Source organism: Bacillus rossius, chromosome 12 (genome assembly GCF_032445375.1).
Source record: "Bacillus rossius redtenbacheri isolate Brsri chromosome 12, Brsri_v3, whole genome shotgun sequence".
NCBI lineage: Eukaryota > Metazoa > Arthropoda > Insecta > Phasmatodea > Bacillidae > Bacillus > Bacillus rossius.
In genome coordinates, this window is record NC_086339.1 from 10,368,536 (window position 1) to 10,394,116 (window position 25,581).

Below are 25,581 nucleotides of genomic sequence, written 5' to 3' on the forward strand. Positions count from 1 at the left end.
ACTATTACCTATTAGGCACTTTCCGGAAGCACAAATCAACTACACATACAGTATCACAATTGCCCTCACACTTTGTAAATAATTTTCAAATTTTAATACACTGACTTATTGCTCAAGTAATTTTTTTTTTAATTTTAAATTTTCAGATTTTGGCATGTAATAGCAGTAACCAGTAACCACAACTTACAGGAAGTACGAGAGTACACATCTCTATACACAATCTCCACAGACCCCTCACGCACGCAAGAGAAAAGTCCGCACACGACTTTGTACAGCACTTTTTTTATCACACGAGAATGAAGTGAATTCTGCTTTGGTTCGAGGAAAGATGCCCAGCTAGCTCCTCTAGGCTAGTGAACAGCATCTTGGTCATTCTGCACAGTACACAGCTAACCCAAGCGGAAGAACACGTCTCGTTAAGACAGCCAGATCCTGCTGATGATTCCCAATTTTCTACGTTTCACAATTGTCAGTGAATAAAAGTTTCATTTTAACGTAAATACAAAGGAAACTGACTGCATAATACATCGCTGAATGGACCTAAGAACACACATTCAGTCAGCTTAAAAAAATACAGTGAAATCTCATTAAGTACTATGACACTACATATTTTTCAGGTACATTGTAATGAGATTCCAAAGTAGTACTATGTATTAATAACTGATAGTTTTGATTTTAATTTTTTCCTAAAATTTATTATAATACTTTGCTCAGCAAATTGTTCATAGACATTTCTGTTGTTATAACTGCTAAATGTCATGTGACTGCAAATCTACAATTGCTAGCTGTCATGAGACTTGGTTAAATCTGAAGTGTGTGTGCTTAGAAGTTGAATATTGATATTGGTTACTCACACAGACACACAGAACATGAGAACTCTGTACATTATATTACTTAATTGGTCATGCAAGCTATACATTTATTTTTATGTTAAGTATGTATGAATATTTGTACTGCTTTTATGACACATTAACAAATCATTTAATCATTTTGAAGAAGAATTTATACATAGTGTAATTCAGTTAATTTCAAAACTTTTGAATTAACTCAACATATTTTCCCAATATCTTCTAATTAGAAGTAATTACAAAAATATTTTCAGATCAGCTAAACATAACTACACAATGATTTAAGTAAGCTAAATTCATTGTGAACTCTTGATTTGTAATTATTTAATAGTGCTGTTAAAATTTTTTTTCCTTAATAAGCTGAAAATGATAAATTTGCAGATATATTATTACCTTTTGTTGTTAAAAATGTCATAGAAAAAGCAACATGTTTTTCTGCAGCAGGCACAATCTGTAACTACATCACTGCATTTTCCTTTCATTCTAGGAATAGCCAGTGATGCCACAGATCATGCCATTTAGTTATGAATAACAAATATAGCTTGTGCATTACAGCAACCAACAGTGCAGCTTGCTACCATTATAGCACACACCTAAAATCTTTAAAGCATCCTTTGTTTGGAGAATAATTTTTGCTGAAGTATATGACGACTTTGAATAGTGAATACAGTTAGTTTTTTTTTTTATTCTTCAAAGGGACACCTAACAAACGTAAACATTAACAGAAACCTACTGGCCAAGTTCACTATACACAGACAAAAAATAAAATATTTACAATTTAATAAACATACTATATACATAAATACATTCTGTTAAGACACAAAATACATCAGATCACATAAATTTGACAGTGTTATGAATTGTTTCCAACCAATATATATATTTTTTTTAAATTTGAGAATAAACAGCAACATAATACTGTAAGTCTGTAGGCAGTGAGTGTAACATCAAAAGTACCTGCATCTCCAGCTGACTTGGTAAACTTACGTCAGGAAAGTAACAAACTTCTAATATAGAAGAGTTAAGTGTTTTGATAGTTGAACTCTGGCACCAGCTTTACGAGAACTGGCAAGTCAGCAGGAGATGGCTTGTTTGTGTTCTGTAACGTGTGGCACTGATGTGTATCACTGCGAAATGGGGGGTGGAAACGGTGCATTCTCTTCGAAAATCATCACCAACTTGCTGTATTCCATAGGATGTCGCTTCCTCTTTCCCTACAATCACACAGAGTGACACACTGTTTAGACAAAAGCAAATGGCTTAAAAATACAGTAGAACCCTGTTATAATGTTTTTCAAGGGAGCACAAGAAAAAAACATTATAAGCAGGAAATCTCAATTTAGCACTTAACAATGTTCGAGCTTTGTACCAATGGACTCACCAAGCTATGTAAACAACTTTAATGTTAAAACCAAAGATAGTATACTTGATACATGAATTTTCTGAACCTAAGCCAACAATTTTTCAACTTCGTCTTGTTCCCTAGTTAAATTTTGTTTGTCTTTAAAGATACACTGCCACATTTTTTGTAAAATTGTCTCACGATTCATGATGACAACATTAAGAGTGAGAACGTCTACTCCTTCGCCACCTGAAAATGTTTAATTTTGGGATTCCTACGTATGAATGAAAAAAAAATATTTGTAAGCAATAGAAAACACTTTTAGTTATGCCCTCGCTCAATGGTTGGCAACTTAAATATCGTAGGAATATGTACGTGCATCTGAATACCCACTGGAATGGCAAGGAAGAGAAGAGTTGACTAAGGGTGCCAACTGACACGTAACTATGAACATTGTGTACCTTCAGTATATTGCATAAAATTGTATTTTAACAAACTTCATGTATTGTATGGCAGTGATTGTAAACATAAAAATACATAAAGGAAACTTTTTATCGTAAGTGTTGGAATAATTTGGTTTTAAAACATTTTTTCCCCCATTTATTGAATGTTAGAAAACAAACATTATAAGCAGGAAATTACACTATTTATGAACATTATATGCAGGAAATAAATACATTGTCATTATGGGGGAAATATTTGGACTTTAAAAATATGACATTATAAGCAGGAAAACATTATATGCAGGAACATTATAACAGGGTTCTACTGTATGTATTGTTAAACCCCACACACACACACAAAACACACACAAACGGTTCCGCACAATTAGATTACAAACATATATTTATCAAAAAATATGATTTAAGATGCTACTTAACTATTGGAATTACAAAATGAACCCTTTCGCCTACCCCAATTTCAAAAATTTTTATCATGATGTTGGCTGTTCATGACAAACTGTTCATGACAAAGAGAAGAATTATAAATAACCTGTGACAATTACTAACACTTAATAATAATAATAATAATAATAATAATAATAATAATAATAATAATAATAATAATAATAATAATATCTAAATGTATTAATGTAGCAACACCATCAATATTTTTTTTGTGTACTCCTATTTACCCCAATATGAGTTCAATTATGGTTTAATTTTTTTTATCTCGCAACTAGTCTCGCATTCCTACTCTGAGCCTAGCCGTGGAAAGGACATTGAACAGTTTGAGAGACAAGACGAAACGAACATCTCTTAAACAAGGGCGGGTTACAACACCAATACACCCTCGACTAGGCAGGCCCCTTAAGTCTCTGTGCATAACCATTTAACATTAACCCCCATCAAACAAATGTATGCCAACGAGCTATGAAGGCAGGTCAAGAGTAGTTTTAGAAGCATCCCAGTGGTTTAAGAGTAAGAGTGATTCACATTCAATTTGATTCAAGATAAAGTAACTCAAAACGAAATTTCATTTTGATCCTAAATTTTTACTGATTATATACTAAGAAAGACAGGGTTACCTCCTGGCATTATCCCCCAAAAAATCATTTTTGACATATTAATAAAAAATTTCACAAATGAAGTAAATTTTGCCTGATATTATATATTAATAAATACATATATAATTTGTGTGATATTATTGTTTTATTGTGGATCCAGTGTATAATCCTACCCACAGTAGGATTCACTAGGGAGGCCCGCACGGCCAGAGAGCGTTTGGCGTGTTGGGGTTAACTTACGCTTCATCCGTGGGTAGGGTGCTTGTTATGTCGTACGCTGCCCATTTTATCGGTATACGTGCATGCGACAAGCAGGAAATGTTAAAAATTCACAGAAAGTTTTCCGAAAGACACAGTTTTGATGTATACCCCGTTTCACAGTCACACTTTTGCGAGCGAAAGCAAGCCCCCCCTCAGTGAGGGGCCCGGGCCCCCATAGCTCCCCGGGATCCACAGCCCGCCGGTGCCTCCCTACTCTGGGTTCTCCGCAAGCGGGCGGGGGGCAGGTACCTTGGAGAGGCGGGGCTGGGTGAAGGGGCAGTAGGAGGCCTGCTGCTCCTCGCCGCTGCTGCCGCTCGACGTGAGGCTCTCCTCCAGCGCCGTGCGGCCGTCCAGCTCCATGTCGTGGTACAGCTGGCTCAGCTGGTCGTTCACCAGGATGGGCTGCAACACAGCGGTCACGGTCACAACCCAACACAAAGTCTTACAACGCGAAATGAGATCAAAATAAAATAATTTCGACAACATTTCTTCTTCGTTCAGATCCGCACGATTCCCATCATGTACTTGACGATGCAGATTCCCGATAATTAGGGGCATGCTGATTTCGCGAAAAGATTTCGGGACTAGATGAAAGTCAAAACACTGTAGCATCGTCTGTGTTTCGTGATTCGGTGAGTTTCTTCCAGGTACATTCCGATTGTAACAACACCAATCACAGTGATTCAGTGCGGAAGCAAACGCGTCCTGAGTGGCCCGGTCAAACAAGGCAACGAATTCTCTCACAGACGGTCGCCAATCACTAGGGAGAAACCACAGGCGCGGGTATACCTTGTTGCAGTCTAATAAGTGTTCAGATCTTTTCGCGAAATCTGCATGCCCCTACCGATAATACTTAAAATACACACTAAAAATAATCACGTGTAAACTTACTTGGTATAATTTTTTGAGCTTCTTGAGGTCAGCTTCAAGAACGTCTGAGATCTGATGTTCATTCAGTTTGTACCTGTACATGAGGTCTGACGTGATGACGCCTTCTATCCATGGTGGATCCTACAAACATCAATAAAGTTACATATATTGGCAACTTTTCATAAGAAAACTATAAAAAGCAACAATTATACTCATATGATTAAAAGTTTGTAAATATTTACTAAGTAGTCTGCAGCTATTATCATGTATGACTTCAACAAAGAGATACATATGTAATAAAATAAAATATAAAAACAAAAACCGTAATTTTTTGTTCCTCAACCATACGAAAATTACTATGACTACAGGTACTTCAAATTCACTTACTTTACAATGTTGCTGTTACCTTTTATCCAAGTGAATAATTTTTTTTAAAACTAAAATCACAAATATTTTATTGGGAGTCTAATTTCAAACAAGAGAATAAGTAGTCCTGCATACGTACCCTAAGAATTGGACGTGGTTTAGGTGTTGGGTTGCCCACACTTTGGTCAGATTTGCTCCACGCTAAATCCTGCAATGAAGAGAAAAAAAATTTAAAAATTTTCCACTTTTCCCCCACAAATTTTATGTAACAATCTGAAAATTCGACATATAAACTGACAATTCCCCCCCCCCCCCCCCCCCCCCCCCACAAAACTCTTCCACCAAGTTGGTTGCACACTGCTCTGTATAAAATTACTCAGAATACATCTGCACTTTAATTAATGTTTAAATATTATCTCTAATTTTACCATAAATCAAATTCAAATTTTGAAAAATTAACTCTTTAGCAGGTTTGGTTTTTCATTTAATATAAAAAGGCACATCATAGACAGATTACCATTCTACTCAAAATCAGGTCTATCAGATAATTATGAAACAACCCAATGGACTTTTCATAATTTCAAATCCTTGTAGTTTTACATTGATCAAGAATTTTCAGTGATGATGAGAAGTAAAGAAGAGAGAAAAAAAATTGTACTTTTTTTAAACAGACTTTAGTAATCCAGTTGATATCCTGCGCATGTGATTGCAGTCAGATCTGCCCTTAATGAATTATTGTGAAAAGAACGTTAAGAATGAACTAGGGCTTTAACATCTCATCGGAGTCACTAGATGTGATGAGACGAGAACGGAGAGCACTGATGGAATGAATGGCCGGAGAGAAACAGGAGCACCCTGAGGCAACGTCCTCCATGTTGCCCACTTGCGTAGAGCCCGAGTGCGACTCCACCGGAAACAAACCCTTATTCTCTCGGCGGGGGGTGAGCAGTTTGAACACCCGACCACTATGGCACGCAATGAAGGGTAAGAGGGTTGGCAAAATTCTGTGCTTTGTTTTTTATTTTAAAAAAATCCATGTGTTTATTTGTATTTTTTTCGAATAAAACACAGTTTTTTTTGACATCACCTGGATTTTTTTTCCACTAAGTCTGCATTTTGGTGGGTTTTCTGAAAATTATTAATTTTTTAAATAATCTAATTATAGTATTGAGTCTGCGTAAACATTCTGTTTAGTTTCTCCAAATGAAACATTGTTTATCTATTACTTCTATGAATTTCTATGGTGTTAGTTAAAATAAGCTGAAATTAGCTTTTTTTTGTACTTTTGCATGCACTTGTAATTTATGTGCGTAATCTATGTTAAATTGTAATAAAACCTGTTAACTTTTATAAATAGTAATATAAAAAAACCCAAGTAGGTCACAGACTGGGTTCTATCTTTGAATATATATACTGTATAGAAGTCGCGAGTGGATAGGATTTACTCTACATTTTTCAGGAGCGTATGATGAGCAGCTTGGGAACTTCACCGCTGCAGTGCGCTGCCGTAACGCCCTGCATCGTCTTAGGTTGTTATTTGCACGTTAGAGCGCAGCACTGTCGCCCGCTGTCATTCCCCCGCACCCCCCCACCCAACATTCACTGCAGCTCAAGGTCGTTCGACGGGAGTTTGTGCGTCACAAAACTGTAGGGATGAGAGGTGGGGTAGGAGGGTGGGCGGAGGATGACAGCGTGTTTGAGGGAGGGCGGGGAAGGGGTGTTTGAAGAGTTCGACACTTGTCCGCTAGGGACCACCACAAGTCGATGCCCTAGAGATGGTGGGGATTGCGGCGGTGAATTAACCAACTACCTCAAACCGTATTAGAAATTTTAACCTGGGCTGGCGACTTCTATACAGTATATATATATATATAAGGTTCTATTGAGAAAAACCACAGGTGGGGCGCACGGCGGAGCGCTAACCTCCGGCTTGCCGGTCAGGCTCTCGTCCGACTTGTCCGTCTTGAGGAACGAGTAGGACGAGTAGCTGGTCTCGTCGGCCTTGCCGTCCTTCCCCTTCCAGTCGTCCTCGTCGCAGCTCTGCGCGGGCGACGACAGGTCCTTCTTCGACGACTCGGACAGCGCCTGCTCCACAACAACAAGCGCGGGCCTGCGCGTCAGGTATCGCTTCGCCACACACACAACAACCACAACAACACTTATCGCCCCAGAGGAGAGCATCTGAAACGAGAGACAGCAACAAAAAAAATCCTTAGCTTAGCACGCAACTACATAGCAGGATAATGGAGTCGACTCGTTTTGTTTTTAACTATTCAAAACAAACTTCCCAAAAAAAATCTACTTTAATTTAATTAATGTATGTATATAACGTTTTTACAGTAAACCTTAGGCTTGTAATATGACTAAATTTGGCATTTTATTAGGACAAGTTGATTTTAAAAAAATCAAAATCATGTCAATATAAAATTAAAAACAAAATCAGTTCTCAGCCAAGCTGCAATGGAGTGTATGTATTCACCTACTCCACCTATCAATTTTTATTTTTTTTTTCAAAGAGACTCCACAATGCTCATATAAAGTACATTTACTGTTACCTGAACTATCAGCTTGTAGCTGCTTGTATGTAACTTATGTTGAATGCTACCTGTTACAAAAAAACAGTCAAACTGCCATAATATTAAGATAAAGGTAGGTACTATAACAGTTAATGTATTACTCACAAAAGGAAACAGAGTTCAAAAGTAGTTCCACCATGAAGAGAGACTAGATTTTAAGTTTTTTTAGTTTAATTTAGTTACTAAAAAAAAGTTTTGGAATTATTAGTTATATTTTGAAAAGGAGTTGCTTGGCTTCTGGGTTGGATATCACAGACGTTTCGGTCGACGTTGCAATCGCCATGATCAGGGAGCATTTACCTACTGAGGCTATACATTTTTTTTTAGACTACAGCCCCTCCACGCTGAAGTCAGTCTCACACAGCCAAAGTAGTTCTTCTGCCTTTTAATACTCTCGCCTGAGAGGGGAGTGTTTCCCAATTGGCAGCAGATGTGAGCCAATCAAGAGTCATTCTTCCTTCTGGTTGGCCTGTTGGTTTGGCCAATTGGAGCTGGGCTTTTGTGATTGGCTAGGAATGCTGGCCAATCAATGGCCTCTTCTCTTCTGGCTGGCTGGGTTGTAGTGGGTCCCACATTTTGCTTAATTTGTATCCATACTATCTATTTAAGTTCAATGGGTGTTTTAATATTTCAACTGATTCTCAAATACATCTTTTCTTGTATTGTGGGATGTTGGCCATGGTGTGGAACTGGTCGAATTCAATGCTGTGCCTGGTTTCCAAAGAGTGTTCTGCTATAGCTGATAGTAGGTTTTCATTTGTATAGTCGCTGATATGTTCTTTAACCCTTGTGATTATTCGTCTGCCAGTCTGTCCTATATATACTTCGGCTAGATTTTCAGCTGGTGTTTAATCTTTCATTGATGTCAGGGACCCCTCAATCTTGTTTATAGGTTTGAGAATTGCATGTATTTCATGCATCCTGAGAATTCTGGCCACTTGGTCTGAAATTCCTTTGATGTAAGGAATGAAAGCTTTGTTAGGAAGATGTTCGTTCTTTTTCTCTTGCGGTTGCTTTATGGCTTTCTTAATTTCTGTTTTTGAGTACCGTAGTCATTTAATTGAAGAGCAGTTGTTAGATGTTTCAGCTCTTCCTCAATATTGTCTTCTTCACAAATGGCTCTAGCTATGTTGACCAAGGTGTAAATAACAATTCTCTTCTTTGATGTTGGGTGGTGTAAACACGCCTGTAGGTGTCAGCTTGTGTGGGTTAGTTTTCTGTAAAAACTGTGGCCGATGTGGTTATCCTAATGTGACGAAGACATCCAGAAAAGGCAATTTACCTCCTACTTCCACCTCCATGGTGAATTGTATGTTCGGATGGATGCTGTTAAGGTGTTTAAGGAAGTCTTGCAGCTTATGGACATGGATCCATATCACAAAGGCGTCATCTACATACCTGTACAGCACTTGAGTTTGAGCTGACTGGTGTTTATTGACTTCTCTTCAAATTCTGCCATGAAAATTTTTGGCTAAGAGGTGAGTAAGAGAGAGGTGAGTCCATGGTGGTGCCTTCCGGTTGCTTGTAGATCTGCTCCTTGAACAGTGTTTTGTGAGCTTCACTATGTCTCTGCTCAGGTTGTCTTCTCCAGGTGTGTGAAGAGAATTTGAAGGGCTTCTGGGACAGGCACTTTGGTGAAGAGCGGTACCATATCAAAGCTGACCAGGAGATCTGTTGGTTGAAGAGATAGTTGCTTGAGAATCGAAGTGAAATGTGCAGAATTTCAACATGAGAGGCTGGAGTGGGAACAAAAGGTTGGATTATTCTATTCAAGTATCTTGTCTAGTGCAAGGGAAGGAGAGTTGATTGCGCTAACAATGGGATGTAGAGGAATATCCTTATTTATCTTTGGCAGCCCATAGAATGTAGGGGGTCTGGCATCTTTGATGATTAGATGTTTTTTAGTGTCTTTCTCTAAGGCTGACTCGGCGACCAATTTCTTTGTGGCTGATTCTATTATTTAAGTGGATTTTTATTGACAGATGTATATGTAGGTTCGGCAAGAAGGTTGTAGATCCTGGTTTCATAATCAAAGGTGTTTGTGACCACCGTCACATTTCCTTTATCTGCCTTAAGAATCACAACATTTCTGTCAGTGCGGAGTTCTTTCAGTGCCGTTCTTTCTTCCCCGCTGATGATATGTGGGGGAAGCTCGGCCTTGCAAGCATATCTCGTCTGCTGTGGTTAGAGGCGACTGATGGCATTTTCTACTCCACAGACATTGTCATCTGTGGGAATTTTCTTTGGTGCGACCATCCCGAAGCTCCTCTGCATCATGGTGCATTGGAGCATTATACAAATACAAAATGGCTTTTTTGGATAATTTTTTTTCCTTCATTCAAATACTTTTTAGTTGAAGGAATAAAATCCTTAAAAAACCATTCTTTGAAAATTTCACACCTCATCCATATGCTTTTCTGGCTGTAATATTTAACAAGAAAAGTGTATTTTGAAATTGTTTTAAAGGTTCTAGGATTTATTGACTTTGCAAGAATTTCAAGGTCCATTTTGAGTTTTCCCGTAGCATTGCTGCATGCTAAAATAGTGAACATTTCCTTACTATGTTTGTAGTAAGGGGCTACAAGACTTTTACTAGGTAACATTTCATAATTCCTGTCTCATCACCATTAAATATCTGATCACCCATCAGGTTTTTATTTTCAATAAATTCCTGAAATCTTATTTTGAATGCTTCCATATCTTCAAAGTTCAAAGACAATTTTTCACCACAAACCCTCAACTGACAGATACCATAGTGTTTCTTCTATCGTTCGAGCCAACCGACACTTGCTGTGTAATCTGGGTCCCCTTTATTGAATTCATTACAAAAATACAATGCCTTTTCTGTAAAACAGGCCCTGAAATGGCACACCTTTGTCACTGCTTTTCTTAGTCACATTTTTTGAAAAATGTTTTTTCCTTTCTATTTCTGACCCCCCCCCCCCCCCCCCCCCCACCCGTATCCTACAGTTACCTGTCCAACACCAAAGTCATTAACTATCTTTTGCATTATCTCTCCTTAGTCCTGTCTCCTGATTGCCTCAAGTTTTCGTTTCATCGATACAACAATTTTCTCCCTTTTTGTCACCATACTTGTCACAAGTCATGGGCTAAAAATAGACCGCATCCCAGTCGCTTTGCCTGACGTAGGTTAATAAGGAATGACGGATATGTGAAGGTCAGATAAGCGAGACTCTACTGTATAATAAATAAAAAATAAATTTTTTACAATTCAAATAATTATACATTTTGTTACAAACTACATGCTAATAAAACCTTTGTTGAATTTTCGATGTTGAAAAACAAAATTTAATTGATTTAAGTAAAGTTTTTTTAATTATGGTTGATTTCATGAATTCAAGTTTTGGTAATACAAAGTTTATGTACTTGTATTTTTGGGTGTTATATGATGCATTGAGACTCATTTCAGTGTTATGTCCATTGTATTACAATTCACCATAAAATCTTGTCCCGAAAAGCCTTGCTCTTATATTTATATCTTTCAGCATCTTGTATGCTTAACTTATCTTGTACTAACAAGGGGGAGAAAATTGAGTCTCACTCAGGAATCAAATCCTGATTTACTCTGTACCATTAGTTGCCAAGGAAAAAAAAAAGCTCCAAAAATTTTGGCTGTGATAAGAGTGAAATGCTGAAATAAAGAACTAATTAGCTGCATAACGTCTGAAGCAAAAACTTATAACAAAAAAAAAATATTTTAAATCAAAGCAAAAGATTTAAGCACTACAAAATTATTCCCTATCTCAAGATGCTATCAATAGCATTGTAAAGAAGAATTGGAAAAAATGATTCAGTTTGATCCCCAGTTAGAAAACATGCATATACTTGCAGGTTTAAAGATTTGAAACACTAGTGAAAAAGGCAAAAGAAACAGACTCAGATTGTAGCCAAACATTTGTGGACAGGTTCGAGTTTAAAAACAAGTAATGAACCACATTAACAAACTAAGAGCAAAAAATAATTATATAATCATGATTTGAAACTTGCTTTTCATCATTACCAATCAAAGTTAAATTTAAAATCACACACTTCATATTTTAGTTTTTTTTCTTTCACACAGAACATGGATCATTAATTTACAAAAAATAGGTTACACACACATTAAAATAACTGTAAAAATAGTTTAATGTCATTCATTGTAACTATGATTAAAATTTACAGAATTTTTATTAATTTATACAGAATAAGTCAGAATTTGTCCGACAAACTTTGACTCAGCAGGTTCATTATGGAAAAAGAACTTGAAAACAGATATTTATGACTCGTGGACTAAAGAGGTTTCCAGGCTTATATCTGCTTTTTAAATTGGAGCTGAACTTTATTATTGCAAATAATTGAGAAAGTATTATGCTGGAACACTAAGCATCTGAATAATGTTTAATTAAATCAAGTTTTACAACCACTGTAATACTTGTCACTGTCATTAAATAATTTATTTGGAATCACTTATTTCCCATAAATTTTTGTTACAGATTGATAACCCACTTTTGTTAAATGAAATCATTATATATTACACTAGCGCATTATATAGATTATTGTTATTCAATATCCTATAGATTGTAGCATGAAAACAAATATAGCAGCCAGCAGCAAATAACTCCCGCGACTTCTTCTGTGTTGATTCGGGATTGCACTTTACTTCAACAATGCAGTTCTAAATTGTGCATATTTACCCTGTGTTTCTTGATTCCATTTACAGTATCTTTTGCTTGTATTTTTATAGAACATGTGCGGGAATAATTACATTCAGGCAAGGTTAATTATCATATGCATTTTTGTGTGTTATATAATGTATTATCTGCCAGTAAATTATATATAAACTTGTGGCATTCAGATGATAAACAGTGCTTTTTGTGAACATAATTTGTACCATGGAAAGTGAGAGAGACTTAAAATGGCATTAACATTAGTAGCTCAGGAAGTGAATCATCTTTTTCAAGTGCAAGTAGCAAGGAAATAGATGCTGAAACAGGTGAGCTACCTTCTCCTCCTCCAAGACTCATTTCTTTATAAATCAAAAATAAATTATGAAGTTGATCCATTTGCAGATATCTTGCAGTTTTTCAAACAAATGTTTGATGATTTGATAAAAGAGACATACTTGTGTACAGATCCATGCCTGACTAAAAAAAAATAAATACATCAATTTTATTTTTAAATAATTTGCTAACTTTCTTTATATAGCATAAATTGTAAACAACGTTAAATTAAAAAAATTAATTGTAGCAATTAATTTTTTTTAGAAACAATATTGTAACTAAAAAAACCTGCTTATTTCCCCAACTAATATACTTAATAAATTTCAACACTGGAGGGGTTAAATATTTTCTCTGTTATTTGCAATAAACATAGCTCTTCAGCTCTAACTCCAAGAGTGCACACCAGCCATGGGAATATACACCATAAGTAGTAATATATTTTCAACTCATCTTATTAGTAATGAACCTGCAGCCGAATTTGTTGGTCAACTCTTGACTCATTCTGAAAATAATTTTCATATCACTTTTATATACAGCTTATCTCAATGTTTGTGACACAAAACACTGACTGTATTCTCAGTTGACGTGGGGGACGGTCACAAAAGAGCGACAACCACTTCGGGAGATGCTACACCTGTAAGCACGAAACTTAAGCGCTGCCAGCAGTTACGGGCACTGCATCCGTAAAGTTCACGTCCTGCGTGAACGGCTCACAACCAAGCCTGCCAACTCAAACTGTTTCATTGAGTGATGCCGACCTACTTCGGGAACAATTTCCTCCTTCCTCCTCCACCTACTTCTTACTTTTTACTCCTGCATCCTGTTGGCCATGCCAAACTTACATTCGCGCATGCCTCATTATTCTGATGTAACACACGGATGCTACAGTCAATCATCAATAGTTGGGTTGTATAAAGCTTATTATTCAACTTCATAGATGAGGTACAAATTCACCAATACTTAAATTCATGGAAAAAAAAAGAAATCTTGAACAGTAAAAACTCATCTATAAAAAAAATCTCATTTAAAATTATTAAAAAAACCTATTTTTTACAGAATCAGAAAATAACACAAAACTATGAGTCAAACTGTTCTTTTCTGTTGTGGCCATGTAATAAATTATTAAAACAATTTTTTTTTCAATATCAAACTATGGTTTTATCAGATATATATTAATGATGTTTCACTGTCGTACTTCATTAACTTCAACAATTTTGAACATAATTTTCTAAAATTGTGCTAATTTTCTAATATTGTGGTAGTACAGTGTATGTTAATTTACAATATTAGTATGAATTGACTGTTTAACATTATGGTACACCAATCCTTCACTTAGCATATCTTCAAATTGTGCGAATTCATTTAGTGCGATGTTATTTTACTTCCCCAAACTTGAATAGCACATCCGTAAATTTCAGTTAGCACAAAATCACCACAGAAAAAAAAAAAGTCGGCCATGACACCACGAAGTCTGCTTCAACTTGGTAAACAACAGATGTGCCGTGGCATACAGTTATCTGTACAAGAGGGGAAGAAATGCACGCGCAAATCTGACTACGTCATCGGTTGATGTATATCTGCAATGGCAAGTTAAATTGTGACTATGGAGTGTAAGTGATCAAATGTTTTTTATGTCCATGCGTATGCCGCTGGGCCGTACCGCTTTTGCCCGGGGTAACTGTACGTGCGCAAGCACCTGCAGTTGGAATCATAGCTTCCAAGTGAGAGCGTAATGCATCGTTTTCAAGTATTTGAGACAAAACTAGAAGTATTACGGCATGCAGAATGTCATGAAGGCCACACTTATGTTGGTTACACTTTAGTTTCGTGCAAGTCAACTGTGCGCACAATCGTATGAAATAAGGACTTTACCAATACACAATTTAGAATAACACAAACATTTTTGGGAAAGTATTAGTTGTACCAAGTGAGGCATTGGTGTATTCTTACAATTTATACTTTCCATAGTGAAACACTAAAAGCATGCTAGATGCACAAAAAGAAATAGAGAGCTGGCTACTCAATCTCTGGAAAAATATTTTTATACAATTTTTAAAAAATAAATTAATATTGTTTTATCTTGTTATCAGTTTTTCAAAAATAAATCATGTGAAATATATGTTGCATAAGTAGATAAAAGGCCTTGAAAAATATATCTAGTTAAATCTTAGGCTGGCTTGCGCAGTCGTTACTTGAGGCAAAGGAAAGTATTACTCCTTTTGATTAATGTGCAGAGTTTTTGCTTGGATTCCTCTTATGTGAATGTTTTATTGCACGCAAGTATAATTTACGCAAGAAATAAGGACTAGGATTAACTCAACTGAGAATACAGGCACAGACACTGATACGAAACTTTATAAATTCCATGAATTGTTCTGTAAAGACTATTAAGTTGTTTTATTTACAACCAATGATAGTACTGTGATTATTACAACAGCAGAACATACCTTCTGAGTGCAACGTTTGCCAAACCTTTTATCGTGTTTCAATTCACGACCTCAACAAACCCAAAACTCATCCGTGACCAGGCGGAACTCGAACCTGCGCCGTCCAGGGCCGAAGACAGCTGCACTACCTACTATCCCACCACGACAAGCTTAAAACCATAGTAGTATTACATAGCTGAAGTAAACCCCAAACAGCAGACAAGCTTCATCATACAGCAAAACACGTAAAATGTGAATAACCTTTACTTTGCTTCTACAAGCATGCTTTTCTGATAAGCAACCAAGCAATAAAGTGTTGCAAGAACTGTCGTTTCACCAAGCACACTGTGAAACATCAAAATGCACAACAAGAAAGATAAGTGGCTGGAGGAAAATCTTTTTGGTGAAAGATGTAACTGAATTTTCTATCACATGGTGATGATAAAGTCAATGCTTATGAAACACGGAATAACATATAAATAATGAGATAAAATATTTTTATGCCATTTTATTATATATGAGACCAGCTGGTCGGAATCAATTGTTCACTGAATTGCCCATAGGTGCCCAGAACTAGTTACTTAAAGTTTGAAGTTTCGCAATTAGCACAGTGTTAACACAGTGTATGAGCTGAGAACACCCATCAGGGGTGGGCAATGAATGCATTTTCTCCTGTAGAGAGAACAAACTCATTTGCCATCTGGCCTGTCTCCCACTGCCAGTTACAATCAATATCTCACTTTCATTTTACATTTTACTCCGACAGTCTTTCTAATGTACGAAATATCTCGACTAACTACTGGAAAGAATATTTCACAACAGTTAGCAATTTCTTCTTTTAATTTTTGTTATAATGATAGAAATTTCTTAGGATTAATGATTAAATTCTGTCAGAATTGTAACAAAAACAACATGTGAACCGTCTCATTTTGCCTAGCTCTTATTTTGTACTTCCGAAAGTATGCATCCCTATAATGAAAAACAATTGTTTTTAATTCTTGCCATAGCCATGTGTTGTCACTGTGCTAGTCTAGTTCAGTTAAACAACTGTCTCCAGACCACCGATCAGCTCTCCACGCAGCCACCGGACAGTCACTGGGCACACAATGCCCGGCCCTGCGCAACCTCCTCCTGACACAGCAGCCGGTTCAGGAAGGGCAGACCCGTGGGTTTTGGCGTTTTGGGTGGTATGCATGCCTCATGTTAAATGAACAGTCTGAAATACTCAAGGAAAAAACTGTCCAAAATGATATTTTAACCTATTTCTGTTGTCTTGAAAAGTCTTTACTCCAATTGTTAATAGTACTAAAGTAAAAAAAAATTACAAAAAGTATACTAGCCCTAAAAAAAGTTTAAAAAAAAGTAAAAAAAAAAAAAAACTGAACCCCTTTCAAAGGTCAAGTGTGAACTGGAGTAGATTACTTTTTACTTTTTGCCATACATATCACCAAATTGTTTTTAAATAATAGGGGGTTTAAGAACGTTACTGTCAGGATAGTGAGGCAATGGAAATGATTCAACCTTTACTGAAACTCAAACACAATTCATGTAAATGAGAAAACTAATAATTTTTTTTTTAATCTTTACCTAAACATTTTAAAATTTCAATTTCAAACAAAATACTGGGATTGTACAAATTTATCGTGTGCATTATTAAATACAAAAATAGTTCCCATCGGGTCTTTGCAATACTACAATAAAACACATTTTTCAGTATAAATATTTTCCAACCATCAGTTAATAGCAGCTGACTATGAAAACGTAAAAGAAAAATAAAGAAATTCACATTTTTGTATTCAGTTAAAAAAAAAATTTAAAAAATACATGGAATTAAAAATCAAATATTTGCTGTAGAATGATGTTAAGTGCTTATGAAAATTACAAGCATGGGTGAAAATCATTAGGAATTCCAGGTGGGCTCGCTGAATACCATTCATCACTCCCATTTCACAGTTAAGATTTTGCAAGCGCAAACGGGCCCCCTCAGAGCCTGACTTCTTAATTTTGGGGGTGGGGAGTAGGGTGCGGCCCTCCTGCCCCCAATGCTCAAATTTTACCCCCAGGTGGACGGACAGTCATCCAGGGAAGACACAGTCCAGATCACAGAGCAAGAGGCTGAATGCATTCTGGTGTACAGGGGCTGTTGGGAGTTGCTATCAATGGGGATGGAAGGTGTATGGTATTTGCTATGGAGTGTGAGGCTCAAATTTAAAATCCCCTGAGAAGAGTGTTCCTGATAACAGGTACTTTCAACCACGATAATTGAAATGTAGCAAGGGTGGACGATGTTAGTAAAAGGGTATCCTTGAAGACAGTGCACACACAAAAAAAAACCTTCACTTATCTAGCTAGAAGGCCAAATATGTGAGGTTTCTGCTCATCTCCCAACAAAACTAATTTTGTAAGAGCAGCTAGTCTTTATATTAATGGTTAGTGCCAACTTAACTGTTAATAGTCCTGCCATCTTAAGCCTTTCTGTAGATTGACGTATGAAATGCCTAACTTTGAAGGTTTGGAAATAGCTAAAATTTAAGAAAAAATGTAATGAGTTCTCATATACCCTTAATGCATGGCATGTTGAAGTCGAAAAAGTCTAGAAAGAATCTCTATGTCTATTCTTAAACAGCACAGTGTGCATATAAAGCCTATGCTCATGGCTTGGAAACAGATCAATTCAGGATTACCTCCATATCGCCACCCTTAGAGACCCTCGGACACCCTTGCTCGGCACAGCTGCCGCTGGAAATTGCTTCCATGCTCTCCCAGTAGGGAAGATTTACGTACATCCGCCCACAAACTAACTTGGACACAAATGGTAGTAAGTTTGCCGGGTGCGTGTGTGCATAAGTGTTTGTGTCTATAATTACATAAGCTGGAGTAGGCAGTTGTAAACGTATGGTGTTATGATGGCTCTTTCACGCTCTTTCATTTAAATACATTCAGGAGTGGATCACAGGAAAAAAAAATAGTACGGTTGTTATATAAGCTATACTTTAAGCATATTCGTTACCAAGTAAACACCCCACATTGATACAAACTGGTTTCCATGCTTACATTCACAAACCAAACACACAAAATGCATTTTTCGGTACAACCAGACTGACTCCCCAGCCCATGCAATCACTTACATTAAGTGTTCATTGATCTGTCTACGCTCGGGCTTTGGTAAAATTTTCCCTGCTAAATGCAATACTGAATCACTGATCCATTTTCCATCAACACTTTATCTTCATGCAAACCTACTTCTTAACTTTAAAATTAATGCAAGCTCAAATCCCTTGAATGAATAAATTCCCAACACATTACTATGGTATAATTATACAAAGAGATAGAAGAAACAAAATAGGACTCAGAAGACAGCTAAAAGTGTACAATAAGGCGTCTCAAATTATGCTAACTCTACCAGCAATGTATAAATATCAAACAATAATTGTAAATTAATAAAAATACTGTGTACCTTTAAAACACACAATTAAAAAAAAAAAGAACATGCAAAACAGAATGCCTACAAAATATTTAAAAGCTAGCTGGCAGTTAGTTCAACTTTTTCCCTGACACTACTGAGACGTGGCTTAGTCTAATCTTTGCGCCTCTTCTCATCCATTCCTCTTCCCCTCTCTCTTACCTTGTTTCCTCCACCCTCCAACCCCTATCACCCTCTTGTAAGCTGTTATCGCCTGCACGAGAGTGCTTTGATTAGGCATATATAAGAATGTCGAGTAGGTTTCATTCTGGCACTTGGTGACAAAATATCTGATACCAGTAGCTCAGCGAGTCACTCGAGGTAAGGCACGGCAACTTGAAAATTGATTTCTCTTTTGTGAGGGTGTGAGATGACCATGCCTTTAAATCTAATATGAAGAGTAGTGTTCCTTCTTTCCAAATATTTTTTCCCGCCGTCACCATCCAAATTTTAGTTTTGATTCATTTTTGTGTTTGGCTGTGAGCTCCTGTTTTAATGTGATGCCATGATTACCCTCAAGAGCCTTGCGCTTGATTCGTCTTGAAATTATTTTAGGTGTGTAGGCCTTGTGAGTTTGCATGTCTGTTGCAATAGTTCGAGGAAGTAATTTCTCACTCAAGCTAATATATCCCTGAGTGCCAGGCAGCACTGAATTAAACTAACTGCTTAGTGCTCCAAGTTGTCAAATTCTCTACTTGATCCTGTTAAAGCTGTGTAATCTTATAATCTTTTGTATAAAGTAAACTTTTCCTCCATGTTGACTTTATGTTTGGTGCTATAATTTGTTGGTCTCTGATGTTTATACGTCCCATCATGTAATTTTTGGCTGGATGTTTAAGTACGTTGCAATTTTATACATTAAGGATTTTTTTTTATTGAAATATTTTACCACATTTCTTATTTAAGCAATATTCTCTTGTTTGTCGCTTAATGACAGCCTGATAATTTGATGAGCTTGTTTTCTATGTCTGTGTTATGAATAACATTTTAATTGTTGCCCTTAATCTTCCTTGTTTTGTTGTGATTTCTAATGAGAACATAACATATTTCACCAAGTAAACTCCCTTTACTGTCTCCTTGTAACTTAAAAAGGTTTTACTGTTTTGTGTTGATAACTCTACATGTGGGTTTGGCACATACTGGGAGCAAGTGCCCAGTATGAATCAATTTGCAGAAGTCATAATTCTAAAAAAGAAAAACTGGAATGTGATTAATAATACATTACAAAATAAATTCAGTTAAATTATATTTCACAGAAAATAAACCCATCATATTATCCAGCAAAACCAGCAAACAGAATTCCTTCATTCACCAGTTTTTTTTTTTTTTAAATAATTTTTCACTGACCAAACATGCAATCTATTTACATAGAAAAGTAAAATAAAATATTGCACTACTACTTCCATATCAAGCAAAACCTTTTACTCACGGGGAAAAAAAAAAAAAAGTAAAACGTACAAAGTGAAGTTTCTCACATAACACTCCAAGTAACCCCCACATTTCCTGACATTTCCGATTTTCCTAGTTTTTCCTGATAATGGACACCAAACCCAAGCAATGTTATAAGGGCACTGCATACCGTAAACTGTACTGCAACGAAATGAAACTAAATACTTGATGGTGTACTTTCAAAAACTTGCAATGTTGGAACCATCTGAAGAGAAAAAGTAGATAAAAACAAGAAACATTACTTGATAACTAGGTCTGCCAGAGACACTAGAACATTTGATGACAATCTCCTGGCAGATAGATGCAAGGACTAGCGATGCGAGACTTTGAATGACTATAAACATTTTTCAATGCTGGCAACATTATTCTATCAATACTAGATCAACCGGACCCATGGTCTCATTGAAATATATGTAACACTAGACGTTTTAGTGGTAACGTATTGTTTGGGTTAAAAAAAAAAGTTCTGAATTTATGACTGTACAGTTGAAAACAACTGCAGCTAAAGGCATCATAGGCAGTGAAGAGCAAGACCATAAGGAGATTAGAATCTTAACTCTTTTCTGCACGTACAGAATGTCAGTACACTATACTAATTGCATACCTTCTTTTTTAAACGTCCCTCCTACTTTTATAAAAGCAATCAATTCTACAGTTTCTCACATAAAATGTTTTCTGTCAAAGTTCTTGTCCCTAAAATTGTGAAGATCAAACTTATGTAGATTTTTTTTTGCTTTGCAACTTGTCATTTAAATCATAATTCACATCAACATATAAGTAATGAAATAGAAGTAATACTATACTGACAAGGAATAATGTTTCAATTTTGCCTCTGTTAAGACTAATAGAATTTGTAGCACATGGTATCCAAGAGGCTCAAAACAACTACAGTTTTGGAAGGCCATCATCATAAGTCTATGAACGCATAACAACAGGATATTAAAGTAAACCCATCTTTTACCTTACCACCATTTGTAGTAACTTAATTTCACAGTCCGCTTATGTTTCGACAACCAGCCCACCAGAATCCTTCTAATGTCAAGACATTCAACAATTCTAAATGCTCTTTTTAATTAGAAATAAATAAATCAATCAAAATCATAACACAATAAAAAAAAAAACTTGAATTTAAAAATAACAGGTTGCTGTCGAAGAATACATTGCGACAATCTGTTTAGTTCACGGAAATCTTTCAAAATACACAAGAAAATCTCTGAGTGTTCAAAATGAAATTTGAGCCCGTACTGATTACACTTCTGATGAATAGAAGCACTAATCAAGCTACCTACTTACCCAAGATGTTTAAAGTTTACATAAGTTGATGTAGGGAAGAAAAATGTAAGCAAAATTTATGGAACTGCTTATTTGAACAGATGCACTTTGTCACTAGTGTTTTGTCATTGGTAATGCAAAAATTATAGCAGCACAGACTTGGGAAACTTATTCGCAAAATTGCATCCTGGAAAGAGGCAGATAAGGAAAGTGACAACGGGAAAGTCACAACAATAAAATGCAAACAGGAAATTGACAGCAACATGTAAATGCAAACAGGAAAATGACAACAAGAAAATGCAAACAAGCAGGGATTTTTTTTTTTACAACAGCATAAAACCATTCAAACTTTTTTTTTTGCTGTGAATATGTATTTCAAATAGTTATTGTTTCTGTTTAAATACAACACAAACATTACTACTCAAATAGCAATTAATAGTAATAGGTGAAAAAACCAAGGACACCACATGAAGCAAAAAATATTGTTTTACATGGCTGCAGACTGGAAAAAGAAATAGTACCCAAACATTAACCAAAGTTTCAGTTGAATTCCAGGAATAGAACCTGGCATCCCTCAAGCCAGCTATGAGCTGGATACAAAAAAAAAAGTGCAACAGATGCAATCCTGCACAAGAGACAGGATGCATTCCTCTCAATCACAAACATCAAGTGTAAAAAAAAAAATTTCCTCAGCTGAAAAGTTGGCTAGCTTGCGAGAAAAGTTACCCACTCGTTTGACGGATACCGACGCTACGCTCCCCATGATGGAGCCGGGCTCCGCCTTCACAGAGGTCGGCTGCGACGTAGGTCTTTGGAACTTCAGAACGTTCGTCGCCACGCAGCTCTTGAAAGGCAAAACGACAAAAAAAAAAACTATAGGTGAAACTGCAATGGCAATACGTGCAGCTGCGGATAAGAGTTTCGTTTAACGTCAAGTAGCCACATTGACATATACAACCACGTAGGCAAATAAGTATTAATGTTACTGAGTTATGTGCATGCAAGGACATTGAGAGAAATATATGATCGTAGTAGAGTTTAAACCAGCTGAGCAATACATTTTTGGCTCCAGAAGCACCTGGTTCGCTTAAAACAAAACCAATCAGTAAACATGCCACTATGTACCCACTGAACCATTCTACCACTGGGCTTATTATAACTCACCGTTGAAAATACATTAATAGTTATTAGTGGGGCCCCTGTTTTACATTGCCACAAAACCAAAATTTCAAGCATTGCATCACACCAGAATAAATAAACTGTTTGAATTTTAATTACCTTAATTTGTACATACTAGCTGCAGACATTAACCTTATCACGACAAAGAAGAACCGTCTAAGGTCAATTTAAAACTTGAGACAAAAGTAAAACAAACGTAAACTATTACCACAGAATTCACAACTAAAAAATATTTTAAGGAACTTCTTATGACTCACAACTTTTTTTTATTAGTGCCTAAGGCATGCTTGTATAGTCATTTATTATAAGAAATAAATAATAATTCGATAATATCAAACTCTTTCAAGGCAAAAAAAAAAAAAACTCACCCTTTCCATCCTCTCCTTCCAACCCCTCACACATCGCGAGTTAAGCCCTACATTCTTATATTATAGTGAGAAAACCGAAAGCTGATTTTTATAAAAGCCTTTCGGCCTGCATTCACTCCAACCGCAGACAAGTTATAAGAACACCTGCAGATGCACACACAATCATACAGACATGTGTCCCGCAAGATAGTTTTTCTAATAGTATTTCTAAAAAAAATTATGTCTTTCCTGCCACATCGTACCATATGCCGGAAACTAGGTTAAAAAGCTTTCTGTACTTTCTGAAAATTTTATATTATTGTTGTGCATAAAGATGCATGCTATGTGATATCATCCTCACATAACATCCTCAATAACCAAAGGAATATGTAATTTGCACACCAGTTATAAAAAATAGTACCAAAACCTTCAACGAATATTAAAACATGAAATTTTGATTTCTTATGATAATTTTTATATGTTGCAAAATTTAATTTATATACAAAAATATTTACTAGGAACAGACATCATGATTAATGGTATACGAGTGTCTAAGTTATCAACTGGATGTCTATTAATCAAACTAGGTTTCGATTTAAATAATTGCCGGTTTAGCCATAGTTTAGTTTCATATTAAAAACTTATAATTGAAGCCAATAACAGAGTCTTATAAAATTTCAATTCCTCGATTCAGTTTGGTAATGAAATATTGGTAGTATCAAAAACCAGAATAATAAAAAACCAGAAAAAAAAATTTTAAAAATATATATAGCACTAGTTATAGTGAAGAATCCAAAAAAGATGCCAAAAAATTAGTTAAAAATGGCATCCTTGCATTGCCATATGGTTTATTTACACAAATCCACAACCCACAACAATAATAGAAGCAATTCAAAACCACATACCACAACCACAGGAAACACATAAAATCAATGCTCCGCACTCGCAAAAGATGAGCAGTTTCCCAAAAAAGCAAACGGCAAGCAAAATAATGAAATGTAACTGAGCTAACATAAGCACCATAATTTAAACTGGCATTACTATCCTTATTCATCTCAAGCTTATGGAAGTTTGCTACTGAAACACAGCGCAATAAACAGAGTATAAGTATTGAATATACTTACCAGAACTCACTGATGAATAAGATTTTAAGGATAAAAATGAGAATAATAAATGAAAAGGGTAAGGCCAAATGGTGTCCCAAGAATTCGTAACTTAACTCTGGGATTGTTAGTCCATCAGAGGGATGTGTATCAGTACATAAACATAATTGTAAGTTTTCCCAGTACGTATTTTATGCATGCATGTCAATATTTACTGGAAAAAACTTTATGTTAAGTACATAACTAGTTGCTAATAAATTCACACACCACCAGCTTGCCAATACAATCTGAATATGTAATATTTGTCTGTGAGGTGAGAAAAAATTAAATTCCACCAAAATAACATTCAGTTAGTTAGGCAAGTATATTTGCAAAACTCACATTAATTAATGCATGTGAAAAATTCTTAGTTCTGTTAACCTTTTGATGTAGTACTTCAAGAAACAAATATAACTTAAAATGGATGTATGTAGGTATTTAGAAAACAATATAAATGATTTACAAATTACTTTAAAAAAACAGTGTGATTATAAAGCAGCTAGCTTTTGGCACCTACTATGACTATCATTAATCAAAAAACTCCACAAATCATTGCCAACAATACATTTTAACACATTCTGTTTCCAATACCTATCAGCTATCATCACTATAATTCATCGAACTAAGTACCTTACTAGAGCTTTAACCATTCAGCTATGTAAATTCAGAGTGTTGCCAGCCACTTAAATTAAAGATATGATGGTTTATGCACCTTACACTCTGTCATCGGCGTATTAATTTATCTTTACAAGAGCCACACAAAAATCTACTGTCACTACTAATCATGTATCCTGATGGCAGGATGTACTAACAATATCAAACAAAATGTCTAGAGCTGTGCTGGCTGACAAACAGCTGAGCTGACTTTGGTCAACAGAAAAATAAATGCAAAGGTAGGGTTTCATTTGAAAACACTTATAGGGTTGTGCGAATAATTAGATTCTCTAATGAAACAAAAATTCTTTAGGATGAAGAGTGTTCTATTAGAACAGGAAAATAATAATAATAATAATTTAACTCAAATAAACAAAATTCACTATGCGGTAAAATTCTTTTAACACCTTTATAAACAAATTTACATAAAACTGGAAATAAATAGCACTGTTATTGAAACTTTTTTTCAGATCCAAAAATTAAAAAAGAACTGTCATTTCACAAGAATAAAATGAAAACCAAACAATATTTCATGTTAGTGCTTATAACAATAAGAAAAATATTAAATTCTGTTAAAAATGTTAAAATCCATTTATGAAGATACCTATATCATTTTAGCATCTATGATACATCAAAAATGATTTAACAGAATGAACATAAATTACAGCATCTTGCCTTGCAAATTGTTCTTGACACTAAACTACAAGCTACTGAATGTCACAACGTTACAACACATCGAGAGGCTGTCGACCATGAACTGTTATAGATTATAGTGAAACTGATATGCACAAGGTTACTTGGACATGCACAAATATCAAAGAACCAAAGTTCTATACCCTCTTTTACACTAGTTATTACGACTGTATTATCTACGGCTTC

General features: G+C 35.7%; 1 protein-coding gene across 4 annotated transcripts in view; it reads right to left on the reverse strand.

Annotated features, from left to right (window-relative positions):
- Positions 1-1,613: 1,613 nt before the first annotated feature.
- Positions 1,614-25,581, reverse strand: part of LOC134537512 (period circadian protein) — a 60,044-nt gene continuing 36,076 nt past the window's right edge. For 2 of the 4 annotated variants that reach the window (XM_063378020.1, XM_063378021.1), the window contains exons 19-24: positions 22,111-22,224; positions 7,118-7,279; positions 5,334-5,402; positions 4,850-4,969; positions 4,208-4,360; positions 1,614-2,062 (exon numbers count right to left, since the gene is read on the reverse strand). In XM_063378020.1, the coding sequence (XP_063234090.1) occupies positions 1,973-2,062; positions 4,208-4,360; positions 4,850-4,969; positions 5,334-5,402; positions 7,118-7,279; positions 22,111-22,224 (708 nt within the window). In that variant the 3' untranslated portion in view covers positions 1,614-1,972. The remainder of the gene's footprint in view (positions 2,063-4,207; positions 4,361-4,849; positions 4,970-5,333; positions 5,403-7,117; positions 7,280-22,110; positions 22,225-25,581) is intronic. The other 2 variants (XM_063378023.1, XM_063378022.1) reach the window with 1 other exon arrangement.